Here is a 15431-nt window from a genome sequence, read left to right on the forward strand (position 1 = left end):
TCATGTCGGCCATATCATATGAAGTTGCCTTCCCAACAGATCCCCTAAGATTTAAGGGGTGTTTGTGTTTGTTGATATGGTTGTTGCTTTGGCTCTGCTTATCTACAATTCTCATCGACGATCGTTGTTAGTGTGGTGTGCTAGTTTTTAAGGTTTTAAAGCATCTCCAGCCGCTTCCCCCCAAACAACGCCTGGTTAAAGCGTCGGACTGGTCGTGTGGGCGACCCCGCGTCTTGGTGTTGTGCTTGGGGGCATCCCTCTCTAGCTACGTTTCCCAAACCCGACCCCCAAACAACTTTCTATTTAAAATTAACGTTTTATTCATATTTTGAAATGCTTCGTTGCTTTAACATGGAAAAAACATTAAAACGGCCAATGAAGAACATACAGAAACCTTGGGAAACACCAAGAGAGGGCATAAAAACCTAGACTACAGGTTGGCCCTAGTCTTCTTCATTGTTGTCGTCGTTGCTGTCGTTGCTCGATTCGTTGTGGTAGTGGATACAGCAAGACTCTTTATCATACATCTTGACGCTCATCTCGATGTCGCCTTCGTAGAAGAAGTTCACAAGCAGGCTGATCTAGACGTCATGGTTGCGGGCAAACTTCTTCTAGCCGGTGTGGAGGTACATCTTGCCTTCCCCGTCGAACAAGACCTCCAGGGTACACCGGCAGAAGTCGCAGTCTGCTTCCCGTGGGGTCACCGCGGCTGGCTCCCAGCCGGCAAGAAATTCGGCGAAAACGCGTTCGGGAGCTTCTTCTTGCCTCGGTGATGAAGACGAAAATCTTGAAGTACTTGTTGCAAGGGCAATCATCTTCCTCATGCGACAACGAGCGTGCAACACGATCGCCCCTGCCACGGCTACGGTCAATTGAACCCGCCATGGAGCGCGTGCGGAGAAAGTTGGGTGGCGGCTAGGGTTGTCGATATGTGGTGCTAGGGTTGTGTGGGAGAGACGATGAGTGAGCACTCTGTTTTATACACCGGAGGCAGGCGAGGGGTGGTGGCGCGCATTGAGGCCGGCACACATGACAAGGCGCGACGAGACGTCTCATTGCGTGTTTGTGGAAACTGCAATGTCGCTGCGCGGAAATTAAATTGTGTTGGCCAGATGTAGACGACGGGTGCTCGACAACCGTGTGTGGCTGACGATGTTGGCCCATCACTCACGACGTGTGTTTTCGTTCTGTCTGGCGTCCCCGCAGCATTTCCTGTTGTAATATCCCAGGTTTAGAGGCTACAAAATGAGAGAACACCAAAGTGTGCATTGCATTCATGCATAGAAAATCCGGGGAATTTTCGCGCTTTCAAAAAAACTTACCACAGTAACTGAAGTTTCACTTGACTTGCTGGAATTGAAGTAGATCATCAAGTCAAGCGCTATAAACTTCACTGTGATCTTTACTAAAACCCTGTTTTGGGTAGAAATAATTTGATATATGGGCTGGATCAAATAGAAGTAGATTTACAACAAACAACACCTTAAGTAAGGATCAACTACAAGATCTTATAAAGCATCTCAATATGATAATTCTAACCACAACACATGAATACTTATTCAACTATAAATCAAAGTACACAATTAACTAAGAAACTATTCTATACTTATCTTTTCTATGTCATTTACTAAATAAGTAATTCCCACCCTGAGTCACATGGTATATCTTTTCAACTACAATACTTGAATCCAAGCCAAGGACATTCTTATTCATTCTTTATCTACCCTTGACTATTCAATCTTGTTCATTCAGACTCTTTTGCATTAAAACCTAGAGAAAGGAGAGAATTGTTCATGTGCTTATACTATCCATTGAGTAGAACCTAGCTTAATACTCAAATCCTATCCTAGTGAGGTAAACCATTAATACTAATTAATACCATAAGGAGTACAAGTCAAGTACTAAACCCTATTTGACCTAGCCAACCTTTGGTGGTAAGTAAGAACTTGTTGGATTAGTGATCCAAGAGAAGCAAGTATTATGATCATTACAACTTGGTAATGATCATAAACCCTAGAGGAATCCTAACTATTCAAAAGAGCTCAACCTAAAGAGGTATACTCAAGTATGTTGACTTACACTTGATCTTGGAGAAGAGAATCATGATTCACTACTGAATTATTATGAGGCCAATACTTTGATCATTACAAATTGGGTGATGATCATAAACCCTAAGAATCTAAGTGAGTGTGATGGGAGAAGTTCTAGAGAAGAGAGACTAGTGAGGAATGAGTGGATCATGTCTAATACATGATCATACCTTGTAGATTTAGATGATAAGTTAAACTATTTGTAAGATCAATAGATCTCACCCATCACATGAAATAATAAGTATAGTACTAGTAGTTAACCCAAACCAACCCTCATGCCTTGTGTAGAGGAGTATGAAATCATAACCCAAGCTTATGCCCATGTCTTAAACCTAGTTGTATATCATATTGATGATCACTACTAAAACCCTAGACCACATTTGAATTCCAATCCAAGTATCACTTTGAATCATAAGTAGAACCCTGCCATGCCTCATGCCTATTTATACTTCAATTTAGTGAAGCTTATGCAAAACCCTAAACCTTTTCAAGTAGAATTCACCCCACATAGAATATTATGTCCTAACTTGTGTATAATGGATCACAAGTATAAACCAAGCCATATATACTTAAGCGCTAAAGGTCATTTGGTGAGTAGAGTGAACCAATATCCAATTCTATTTTGCTTTCCAAGTACTTGCTTAGGGAACCAAATGAAAAAGTATTTTATAAAATAGAATCACCACATAAGCAATTGAATTAACCATGAGGAATATAGGATTCATCCTAAATAATTTAAGTCAAAGTTTGATTGACGATTATAGAATTTATTCAACCATCTTCTTGAATCCCTAAGAAACTATCATCCACATAAAATCATAAACCAATTCCATTCTCTTTACTATTTATTAAACCCTAGCCATAATTAAATTGTATGTGAGTAATCATTTTGGTTAATCACTAGAAAATTATAATATGTTCACCTTGCAAATGTTCTAAATTCCAAATCTTTTAAACAGATTTGATCCTTAAATTAAAGAGCAATTTAAATGAACCCTAAATTCATAACTATTTTGAATTTTGGATTATGTCTCATAAGAACACAAAATAAATCAATTATAATATGGTTATTTATAAACAAAACCATACAGTATGTAGCATTATCAAATTGTTTTGATATTCAAATATTCTAGAACCTGCAAAACAAAACAGAATTCAAATTTGAATTCAAACAACAAAATAGAAAATAGAAAATATAAAACAGAATTTGAAAAAGGAAAAGAGAGGGAAACTTACCAGACCTGGCCGCAGCAGCCCACCACAGCAGCCCATCAAAGCCCAGGAGCAGTCCAGCCCACGGCCAAATACCGTTTCGCGTGCGTCAAGAATCGTGTGAGGAGAATAGGCTTCGTCGTCGTCGTCTCTGAGCTTGACAGCGGGGCGGAGCCAGTAGGCCACGATCTCGTCGTCGATAATCCTGCCCCGGACGTCGCCAGACACTCAGAACTGATGGGGTTCGTTGCATAGAAAACAAAAAATTTCCTACCGCAAAGACGAATAAATCCAAGATCCAATCTATGGAACACCCAAGATCTAATCTACAAGATCGGAGCAACGAGATTGATATGAGACTAACCCTCGAAGATTTCCAAAGCCTACGAGATTAAATCTCGTTGTTGGTGTAGACGATCGTCCCCGGTGCTGCAATCCGGCAGCACCTCCGTACTCGGTCGCGCGTACGGTGTCGATGTAGCCCTTCCTCTCCCCGTTCCAGCAGGCAGCGGAGGTGTGGTAGATCTCCACGGAATCCCAGCAGCACGACAGCATGGTGGTGGTGGTGGTGGAGAAGAATTGTTGCAGGGCGCTGTGCAGCGTATGGAGGAGGAAGAGAGGGGGGGGCCAGGGTTTCTGGATTGGTGTGGTGGCCGACCACCCCCTCCCCTCTTTATATAGGGGGAGGGGTCGGCCTACGGTTCCCCCTGGGGCCCACCACTTCCTTGGTCGGCGCATGAGGGGGGGGGGGGATTTTCTTCCCCCTCAAGCCTTCCCCTTATCTCTTCATTTAAACACTTTATTTTAGAGATAGATCTTATCTCTAGATTTAAACCATTTAAATTAAGAGATAGATCTTATCTCTAAGGGGTAGGCCGGCCTGGACCCACATGTCATAGTGGGCAGGCCCCACCATGCCATGTGGCGCCTATGTGGCCTCTCCCGGGGTGGTGGGCCCACTGGTGGCCCTCTAGAACCTTCTAGAAGCTCTGGTCAAAACACCGGACTTTTTCCCGAACCCCGGAAAATGACTTCCCTTATATGAATCTTATTCTCCAGACCATTCAGAACCTTCTCGTGATGTCCTGGATCCCATCAGAGACTCCGAACAAAAACTTCGGACTCCATCTCATATTCCGAATCTACTTATGCGACATCGAACCTTAAGCGCGTCACCCTACGGTTCGTGAACTATGTAGACATGGTCGAGACTCCTCTCCGAGCAATAACCAATAGCGGGATCTGGAGATCCATAATGGCTCCCACATATTCAACGATGACTTAGTGATCGATTGAACCATTTACATACGATGTCGATTCCCTTTGTCACGCGATATTTTACTTGTCCGAGGTTCGATCATCGGTATCTCCATACCTTGTTCAACCTCGTTACCGACAAGTACTCTTTACTCGTACCGTGGTATGTCATCTCTTATGATCCAATCATATGCTTGCAAGCTAATCAGATGACATTCCACCGAGAGGGCCCAGAGTATATCTATCCGTCATCAGGATGGACAAATCCCACTATTGATCCATATGCCTCAACTCATATTCCAAATACTTAATCCCATCTTTATAACCACCCATTTACGCAATGGCGTTTGATGTAATCAAAGTACCCCTCCGGTGTAAGTGATTTACATGATCTCATGGTCGAAGGACTTAGGCAACTATGTATCGAAAGCTTATAGCAAATTGAACTTAATGACTTGATCTTATGCTATGCTTATTTGGGTGTGTGTCCATTATATCATTCACCTAATGACATAACCTTGTTATTAATAACATCCAATGTTTATGATCACGAAACCATGATCATCCATTAATCAACAAGCTAGTTATACAAGAGCCTTACTAGGGACTCCTTGTTGTTTACATAACACACATGTATCAATGTTTCGGTTAATACAATTATAGCATGGGATGTAAACATTTATCATGAACACTAAGATATAACAATAACTAATTTATTATTGCCTCTTGGGCATATATCCAACAAGAACCACGCCCAACCTCTCCCGCGTCCGAGCTTATCCGCGGACGAGAAGATCCTTGCCAAATCGAAACTTCCAGAGACCGCCACCTCCCGACCATGGCCGTCACCGTGTCGAGGCCACAGGGCTTCCCTTGGCCTATAAATAGGTGGAGGGCATCGTCGTGCACTCCTTGTTCACCTCCATCACTCCGTTTCTTCTCACACAACCTCTATCTCTCACGCCCATCTGTTCTCTGTCGCCGGAGTCGAAGACGAAGCCGACGGAGGAGGCCATCCCAGCCTCCGGCGTGTGGTCCAGGAGGAGCGCCTGGACTCAAGGAGCACCCTGGAGGAGCAGAGCATCAAGGGGAGCAAGGAAGCAGCTCAATTTCGGCATTCCCTTCTGTAGCACATCGCCGGGAAATGTCCAATCGCCATCGTCTCCATCGACCATCGCCGGAGCCGACCACACCTTGAGCTTCAGGGTGAGCATACGCGTCTATAGCACCTACTCTCGCTTCCTGGCATCGCCCGTAGCCCTAGTTCGCATATTGGCCAGAGTAGCACCGCCGCCGAACTTGTCGTCGGCGACGCTCCGATGATGCTCTTGCAAAACCAACACCACCATTCGATTCGTCGTGTTGTCCTCGTTCAGAAACGCCTAGCCGCGCATCCTGGGAGACCGTAAATCGGCGGCGCCACCGTCTGTTGACAGCCGGCATTTAACCGCCGGTGAGGTCAAAGGTCCTGGTCAACTTTGACCAGTCCTTGCTTGCATGGCAGCCGACGTGGACACAAGCCCAACCAGTCAGTGTCTAGGGCTAGATCTGTCTCGGTACATTTAGTATTTTTAGTTTTAATTTAAAAACCAGTAAATAGCTGAAACTTTGTAAAATCATATAAATTTCATTTCAACTCAGAAAAATATGAATAATATATCAAAATTCTCACAAAAATAAACTCTATTCAAATAAAATAGAAAATAAAAATGTGTGTCAAAATAAAAAAATCACTTATTTTTTAAAAACTTTATTAATTATGCCTTTTCATTTGTTTTATATCCAATTTGAATTCAAGAATTAGTTTAGTTTAAAAAATAAATCATAACCAAGCAGTAAGTAAATAAAATATTAAGATTAGTTTTCTTTATCATGTTTCATTCACTTAAATATTAGTGATAATTCATAAACTCTAATCTGCAAATTACTATTTTCTATGTTCTTAAATAATAATGAATCAAGAAAATATTAACAGCCAATATTAATTTGGTAGCTTAAATATTGTGAACTCAAACATTTTTAATTAGCAAGTTATTATCTTTAAAACTTAATAACAATTGTTAAACCCTAGTTTTTAATTAAACCTAATTAGGTGTTACTCTAATTATTAATTCTTGTGAAAAATTAATAAAATGTCAAACCATTATTAATTTGGTTTCAAAGTAATTAGTAACCACAGCTATATTGTCAAATATCATTTTAAGAGTTGTACCATAATTTAGAAACCCTAGTTTTAATTTAAGTAAGACCTGGATCCCATTATTTTATGTGTTCATCCTAAATAGTTGGAATCCTAAAAACCCTAGGGGTTTAGCCCATATGATTATATAAGCTTCACTTATACCTATAAAACCCTAGTAAGAAACAAATGAATGCATGCTTATGATTCACTAGCATAAAACCAAGTCACATGAGATTATCATTTCATGTCCCTATTCTTAATTAAAACCTATATGATTCCCTAGTGTCACTTAGGAGCAAACCCTAACTTGTTAATTGGATTAGTACCATTGATCACCACTCCTATATACCATATCATTAGGACCAACCTCAACCATCAAACCCTAGTAGAATCTTAATGATGAACCCTAACACTAGTTTTGTGTAGTAATCCCACATAACATGCTCCTATACCACTGAACCCTACTTAGAAAGTAATAAACCACTTAGCTTAGAAACCATTAGTGATTCCTTGGTGAAACAAATAGGAAGTTATAGTAAACCCTAACCCATAGTATCACCTTGAATCATCCTTTTATATGATGTCTAGGAGAAACCATAGTAATAAACCTGCCAAGACTTGATGTATATAGACCCATTCCAACTAAGAACCAACTAGTCTCTAATAATAAACTAATTGAATCTAATAGTAAACCCTAGAAGTCATAGCTCCTATTTAAAGTAGTTCTTATTCTTATTAACATGTTCTTCAAAAGTCATTCTTTTGAAGTACAACTGTCAATCCAACCATAGAAGCCCTAGTTCTTATTTGAAGTACTTACTATTTCTTAATCAACATGTTCTTCAAAAGTTATTCTTTTGAAGTATAATATAAGTAATCATCCACCATACACTATATGACTTAAAACTGACAACTACTCTTTACTTATTATGCAACCATTATTCCTTTGTGTGTATGATTGTTATGATGCTTTATATTCCCTATTTATGATATCAATATAACCAAACCCTAATAAGAACCTTGTTTGTGAACTATTCTAAAAGTGCAACACACCCTAAAGAAATCTTTACAACTCATCCATTCTAAATCATCAAGGTTAGGTTACGCTTGGGACGATTGCATCTCATACTATGAATTATAGCATCTTTGCCAGTTCTTTAAACATTGTCCTTACCGGACAATGATGGTATTTCAGAATTTAGAGTTATCACATATCGAAGCTTTTGCCTCAATAATCTTGCAGTCAAGAAAGGCAAGTTCATCGCTTGCTCATGTCATTTGATTATTTTTATCAAACTATATGCAAGGTACTATACTTATCACTCATGCATTGAAAAGCAAAATATTATTTTACAATTATGAATATGACTATGTGGTGGGTAATGGAACCATGGTATGTGTTGATATGGTGGAGGTTCCATTGCACGGGTTTTATTAACCTAGGACTAAGTACCAATGTCGTCCAGTGATTCTAGCGCCGTACATATCGCGTTGACCATAAGATCTATAATGGCTCTGGGGAAGTCAGCTGTATCTTTTCCCTCCTACACGCAAACGGACTTGATAGGGCCTGGCTGGGTGTTGGGATAACACTGCAGTAGGTTGGGAAATCCTTTAAAATCCTCATCCGTGTGGATGAGAGGCTCTAGCGTCTATGAAGGATTGTCCGTAGTACACCGGGGGTAAAGCCGTATGATCGGGAGATGTCTACCGGGGATGTACGGATGGACAAAAGGGTGGGTTTGCAGGGTCGCGGAGAAGGCAGTGATTGGCTTGGATCTTACACCTGGCCCCACACCAAGGAAGTGTGGACGAGAAACGCGTCTCGGATAGGTATCAAGGATAAGTTCTCTTATGGGAAAAGTAACGCACCTCTGCAGAGGGTATCAAAATTGTGGTTGTCACTCCCTGTTCCGGGAAGGGAACTGCGAAGGCGGTAGGAAAGGAACTCCACGAAGTTCTGTTCAACCTGTGAAGACTGACGGGCATAGTTTTCAGAATAAAATAAACCTTTTGAAGAAATGTTTATGAAAACTTGCATTCGCCTATGACTTTCTGGTCTATGGCTGTAGCTAGTGCATGATACACTTATTTCCTAATATGAACTTGCTGAGTACGCTCGTACTCATCCCACTGTTAAATCCCCTGCTTAGCAATGGAGTCACCGGAGGAGGAACTACCGTGGAACTCGAAGACAAAGAAGTCAACTGCAACAAGATGAAGAATACAATCAAAAAAGTCAATGGAGTCAACTTCTGCATCAGTTAGAGTGGAAACTTAGACTAGTACTAGAAGGGAACCTTTCCCTAATCCTAGCACCTAAGTAGATAGAATTGTAGTAAGCCAGATATCTCTAAAGCTTGAGTTAGCAATAGCTTAGACTACGAGTCGTTCTTCTGGAGCTTTATTTGAAGTTTTACCTCACTGTAAAGTAGGAGGCTGTGTTGATCTTCTGTAAACAGATTGTGTATCCTTCTATAGACATACCTTAGACTCGCATATGTCATATGTTTCTGTTGTACCACTCTGAGAGATGTAATATGAGTGGAACGGTGTTTCACTTGTGTTATGTCAACGACTTGTGTACTACATCATGCAGTGGTACGCTCGGTCATCACACCTGTGTAGCGGGGACATGCTCGGGGGCGTCGGACACCTTATTAGGCCGCGTCAAACGAAAATAGGCTTCGGGACGCACAAGACTGAGGGAGGTCAAACGTCCGGCGTGCCCCAAATCCCTTTGGAGACGCGGCTAGAGATGTTTTTAGGACGATCAATCTACTATAACAATTACTAGGATTCCCAACTTCAACGAGGGAGGGACGAAGACGGCGGGGCACCTTTACCTAGCTCAAGTGTCTATAGTCATCCTATATGGTCACATGACCTATTTGTAATTTTTATTATTTTCAGATTTTTTTATAATACTACAGATGATTATTAATAGGTTGGTGGATTTTTTTCGCAAAAAAATTGTAGCCAAAAAAAAATCTAAAGGACTTTGAGATATTCCGTATGAAAAACAAAAAGGTGAGACCTCAAAACAAAAGAATAAAAGGATGAGATCTCAAAACAAAAAAAAAATTAGAGGTGAAACGTTTACGGTGTAGAGCCATAAAGAGAGCGCAGCAGTTTGCAGGAGACAAAATAATAAGAATTTAGAGACTCCAACTATATGATCCAACATGCCCTTACAGGATAAATTGTCATATAGATTTGAATTCTCCTAAATTCTTACTCCGCTAAAATTCTACAATTCAAATAGGCAGCAAAAGATGGGTAGTACTCAATGTCCATCCCCGGTGCAGGCTAGTTTAAACCATTACTTCAAAATGAGAAATGTAATAAAAAATAGGCAAAGAAAATATTCCACACTAGCATCGCAGGAATATTTTGCTATGTAACACCGCCTTGGATTGCAATGGATAGTACTCTAACACGGGAAATCACATAAAGCATCGACCGGCCTATTCTTCGCCAACCAAGTACGTACCTATCAGGCTCTGTTTGAGATTCAGAGGGCAAAATTAACAACATCGTTCCACAGGGAACGTGCCTCCTGACAGTAATCAGCATTCAGAAATTCGTATTGTCATTCATCAGCACAACTTCTTGTGCGTCAAAAAGAACCAATTGCCAACAGCGTATCATATATTTGTGGACTCGAATCAATAACAGTCTGCTCTTTTGTGGAGCTGCCATGATTCACCGCATGTGCCTTACAGTGCAGATTTTGGCGCCACCAGATATAGTCAATCAGTCTTCCCCTCCTGTGCTCCAACCTCCTGCAGGTAGTGCTCCGCATCCAGAGCAGCCATACAGCCTGCACCAGTAATGCATACGGTATAAAATTAGCAAACTGTTCTTCATTTTACATGTCATCGCAATGAGCTCATTCCACAGAAACTAGCATTGCCAACACAGGTTGCAACTTACTGAAACATATCGAAAAACAGGATTCAGCTTACGTACCAAGATAAAATCGATTAAGAAAACATCATTACATAGTTAAGTACAGAGGGTAGACAAACCTCAAAAAGGAAGCATGATAGAGCGTAACCGATCTAATAGTGTTACCTGAAGTGGGGTTCTTGACCCCATGCGAACAGAAATGTCAATCAAGTGTTCATAAAGCAGCTCAGTTTTGATGTGCATTAGCCATGTCAGGAAATTGGGACAAGCTTTTCAAACAATGGCAGCACCCATATACGACATCCTGATATACTACTCTTATTGTGCTATTTTAAATATATAAAAACAAAGAGATTAGGACATGCAGGCGGTTACAAATTACTGCTGTCCTTTACCGTTCCATTATAGCTTCCTTCACTTTAACTTCAATACTTTCCTGTTGCCAGTTTGCCACCCTTCACAATGGGGCATGTGATGGAAGCGCACAATTATGTCTTGATATTACTATGATTGATGTTGGTTAGCAGAACATATAATTAATCATGTCCATTCATCACATAAAAGTGTGCCTAATGGCAAGCTTAGTTGTTGTTAGTACAGCAAACAAACATGTCATTTGCCATGGTACTACCATTTAGGCTTTAGCTGTTGAACTCGGTCCTCTTATCTAAGAATGTTGTTGAAAAGAATGGCGCAGAAAAAGAAATCTTATGATTTGAATAAGCAAGAAGATTTTCCCAATACTCCTATATGGTGATGAGGCCTAGTTTGTAATGAGACTTTTACGAGCGGTGCACCTAATAAGTACTAGGGGACATCCTCCATGACAAAGACCATGAAAAGCGAAACTAGCGATAAAACTCTGGATGAAAATCTAGAGTAAGCTGAAGCTTATATCTCATTTTCAATTTCAAGCAAACACACATGTTACATGGGCATGCCCCATTTAGAAAAAAGAAGATGAGCATGCTGCCAGGTACCAACTGTTTTCAAACAGGCTTGACTTTGTCCAGTACGTCTTTTGATCCCTTTCCAGCCCAACCAATTCCCATCTAACCATCATTTGCAATGGGACATAAAATGCTCAGTACTCGGCAGCCTCAGCTGCATGATCCTGCAGTGCAATCCTAGGCAGCCTGGATGTTAGGGGCTATGTTTCCAACAGGCTTGACTTTGTCCAGTACGTCTTTTGATCCCTTTCCAGCGCAACCAATTCCCATCTAACCATCATTTGCAAGGGGACATAAAATGCTCAGTACTCAGCAGCCTCAGCTGCATGATCCTGCAGTGCAATCGTAGGCAGCCTGGATGTTAGGGGATGTTGCCGTTGGCCTGGAAGCTAGGCCTTCTCGAACACTTCGCTCACATGTGCAAAAGAGATCTGAACCCATTGAGGGGAGCAAAACTGGGCTCCCATGTGCTCTTATTGTGGTTCAATACGGAGTATCACATAAATGTCACTCCATCCGATCCATAATAAGTGTCGGGTATTTAGTTCAACTTTGTACTAAATCCCCGACACTTAATATGAATCGGAGGGAGTATTAAAATATTTGAAGAAATTTAAATCTTCTGAAAATTCAAGACCGTTTTACACCCTCAAGGCAACACAACCAAACACCCTAAGCTATTGATCATATGGTTAGTTGTTCTTTCCTTGTCGGAGCAAGTTAGGCAAAGAATTCAAATATGCCAACAGATCTAAAATCCAGCAAACTCCAATCTAGGCTTGAGAATTGTAGAAAACATTATGTATACAACCTAAACAGAGCATCTTCTCTTATATTCTCCTAAGAAACCATGAATGCCTGACTCTTTTCAAGCACAATGGAGGCAAGGATGCAGATAGAAGGCAGGCATTAGGCAACATATCTGGCATGGCATTTAGTACTGGCAGTAACTGATTAACAAATACTGTACTATTGCTTCCTCATATTCTATCCAAAAGGGTCAGGCATTTAAAACAACGAGCCCAGTATTTCAGATTTCTTTACTAGACTCCACAAACTGTTGTCATTAAGCAATATTAGCAGCGATTAAAGCACCAACATACAACAACTGCCACAATGTGCCTTTCAAGATACTAGCTAATAGAGTGCAGAATCAGAACATGACACTAGAAAATCCAGGTTGATGACCCAACTAGAGCAGGATTATGATACCTTAGAAATGGGTGTGCATTCAGAAAAAAGGAAAGTAATAAAGAGAAAGAGAAGCAAAAGGAGGACAAAATTGGTTGCTCTCCAGGCTTGGCTGTCCCTTTTCCACCACCTCACTCAATCCCATCATGCCTTGCTTGACTTGCTCCTCACCCTAGTGCCACCTTTGTAGAAATTCCCCTGCCTCCTGGTATACCTTCCTTGCTCTCGGAGCAATTGCCAACTGCAGTGTTTGGCAGACACGACCATGACATGGCAGGAATGAAATCAACTTGAAGTCAGTGATATCAGTGGCTGGGCTAGACCAATTTGTATCGATCTTCATCTCTCCTCTTCCCCTATCATCTCATCCAGCCCTCTCGCTAGGTTCATGACAAGCAGGGTACCGCTGGCGAACGGCAACCGAGGATGGTGACCACAGACTAAGTATGCTTAAACAGTGCGCATGATTATCTCCAGCAAACGATACTTGTTCGGTCCTGATATATGAATTTAATGCTTGGTGCAAAAAACAAGCTCTGCAAGCGCCAGATCATCACATTGTGTGCCTACTGTTTGACTTCAAATCCAACATAGGGCTCAAATGCTTGTAAAAACAAAGGCATATAAACTGAACCTACTAGATTGTTCTATATTTTATTAAACAAGTAGATGTGCCTTCTACTTGCATACTCTGCAGCTCTGGAAGAGAGGAACAAATGGGGAAAACACGATCCAGCAATGTGTTTAATTCTAAATTTATCCAAATGTCATACCCATGATTGGCACCAATTTCTAGTCGTAATTATAAGGCAGTATCATCAAGGCAACTTAGACATAATAAAGGCCTGATCCTCATCAACAGAAATAGAAGCTAAGGGTTCAATAGAGCTTAGTATATACCTGATCCAGCAGCAGTAATGGCCTGGCGGTACTTCTTATCCTGAACGTCCCCGGCAGCGAAGACCCCCTTGACACTGGTGTGCGTTGAGCCTGGCTTGGTGGCCACGTAACCCTCGGAGTCGAGCTCGAGCTGTCCACCGAGAAACTTGGTCGCTGGCTCATGCCCGATGGCGAAGAAGAGCCCTGCCACCTGGAAGTCGGACACCTCGCCGCTCACCAGGTTCTTCACCTTGACGCCGGCCAAGGGGCCACCGTCGGAGCCGCCGTAGGCCTGGACGACCTCGGAGTCCCAGACGACCTGGATTTTGGGGTTGGAGAGAGCGCGGGCCTGCATGATCTTGGAGGCGCGGAAGGCGTCGCGGCGGTGGATGATGTAGACGCGCGAGCCGTACTTAGTGAGGAAGTTGGCCTCCTCCATGGCGGAGTCCCCGCCACCGACGACGGCGATGGGCTTGTTCCGGAAGATGGGCGCGGCGCCGTCGCAGACGGCGCAGGCGGAGATCCCGCGGTTCCAGAAGGCGTCGGAGCCGGCGAAATGGAGGCGGCGCGCGACGGCGCCCGTGGCGACGACGACGGAGTCGGCGTGGACGACGGTGTCGTCGGAGGAGACGCGGAAGGGGCGGGCGGAGAAGTCGACGGAGGTGACGGTCTCGGAGAAGATTTTGGTCCCGAAGCGCACGGACTGGGCGCGGCAGCGGTCCATGAGGTCGATGCCGAGGATGCCGTCGGGGAAGCCCGGGAAGTTCTCGACGTCGGTGGTGGTGGTGAGCTGCCCGCCCGCGGCGATGTCGTTGGCGAGCCAGCCCTCGAAGAGCACGGGCCTGAGCTCGGCGCGCGCCGCGTAGACGGCCGCCGTGTGCGCGGCCGGCCCGCTGCCGATGATGCAGACGCGCGTGCGCAGCGGGCCCGCGGCAGCCGCGGCCTCCTCCATCCCGTTGGCGGCGGCAGCGGTGGTGACGGACGCGGAGGCGGCGGCGGCGGTGGCGGCGAAGGGGCGGGACCTCCGGAGCAGCGCGGCGAGCTTGGAGCAGAGGCGCATCAAGGCCGGCTGAAGCGGCGACGGCGGCGGCGGCCGAGGATTTGGGTGGGTTTTGGTGGCGCGGGCTGCGGGCCGGGCTGCGTTAGTCAAGTGGTGGCTGCAACTGCAACGGGCCGACGCGCGCGTGGTTTGAGCGGGATTTTATGCAACGGGTGGGGACGTGTGGTCGTGCTCGGCCGTTCGACTCAACGAGAGCAAATGTTCGACACGGCGGCTATGTCGACCAGATCGCCAATCACAACTGTGATGTTGAACATTTCAATGTCGGTTTGTTACTTGGTTTTTGTATCTGTTCATATTACACCGTACGTAGAGGTGTAATTCGGATCGATTTTTGCTCTAACCGTATTTTTATCAACTTTTATTTTGGGATTTAGATCGGAGCGGATATTAACATGTTGTGGATTCGAATATGAATACATTGAACCACGGATTCGAATCGAAAATGGGATGAAATTGGATAGGGAACAGAAATAGCCAGATGTATACTCTCATGGTAGACAATTATAGCCCTAGCAAAATTGTAGAAGGATGCAACCTTTATCTTTTAAGTTTAAAGGCAGTCGCACCTACCGTTCGGTTAAATATAAAACGGTGTTTACGTACAAAGTTTAGGTCATAACACAGGCACTACGAAGCCACTACGAAGGCGCTGCAAGGGCGTCTCCAAGATCTGTAGTGTGGGCATAAGCCCTCTC

At 43.3% G+C, this 15431-nt stretch overlaps 1 protein-coding gene across 1 annotated transcript; it reads right to left on the reverse strand.

Moving 5' to 3' along the window:
* Positions 1-10316: 10316 nt before the first annotated feature.
* On the reverse strand, positions 10317-14849 carry LOC127317081 (thioredoxin reductase NTRA). Its single transcript, XM_051347598.2, has 2 exons — positions 13695-14849; positions 10317-10564 (listed from the first exon to the last, which is right to left on the reverse strand). Exons 1-2 carry the CDS (start codon positions 14731-14733, stop codon positions 10494-10496), a joined length of 1110 nt encoding a protein of 369 aa, XP_051203558.1. The 5' UTR covers positions 14734-14849; the 3' UTR covers positions 10317-10493.
* Positions 14850-15431: the final 582 nt, after the last annotated feature.

Source organism: Lolium perenne, chromosome 7 (genome assembly GCF_019359855.2).
Source record: "Lolium perenne isolate Kyuss_39 chromosome 7, Kyuss_2.0, whole genome shotgun sequence".
Taxonomy (NCBI): domain Eukaryota; kingdom Viridiplantae; phylum Streptophyta; class Magnoliopsida; order Poales; family Poaceae; genus Lolium; species Lolium perenne.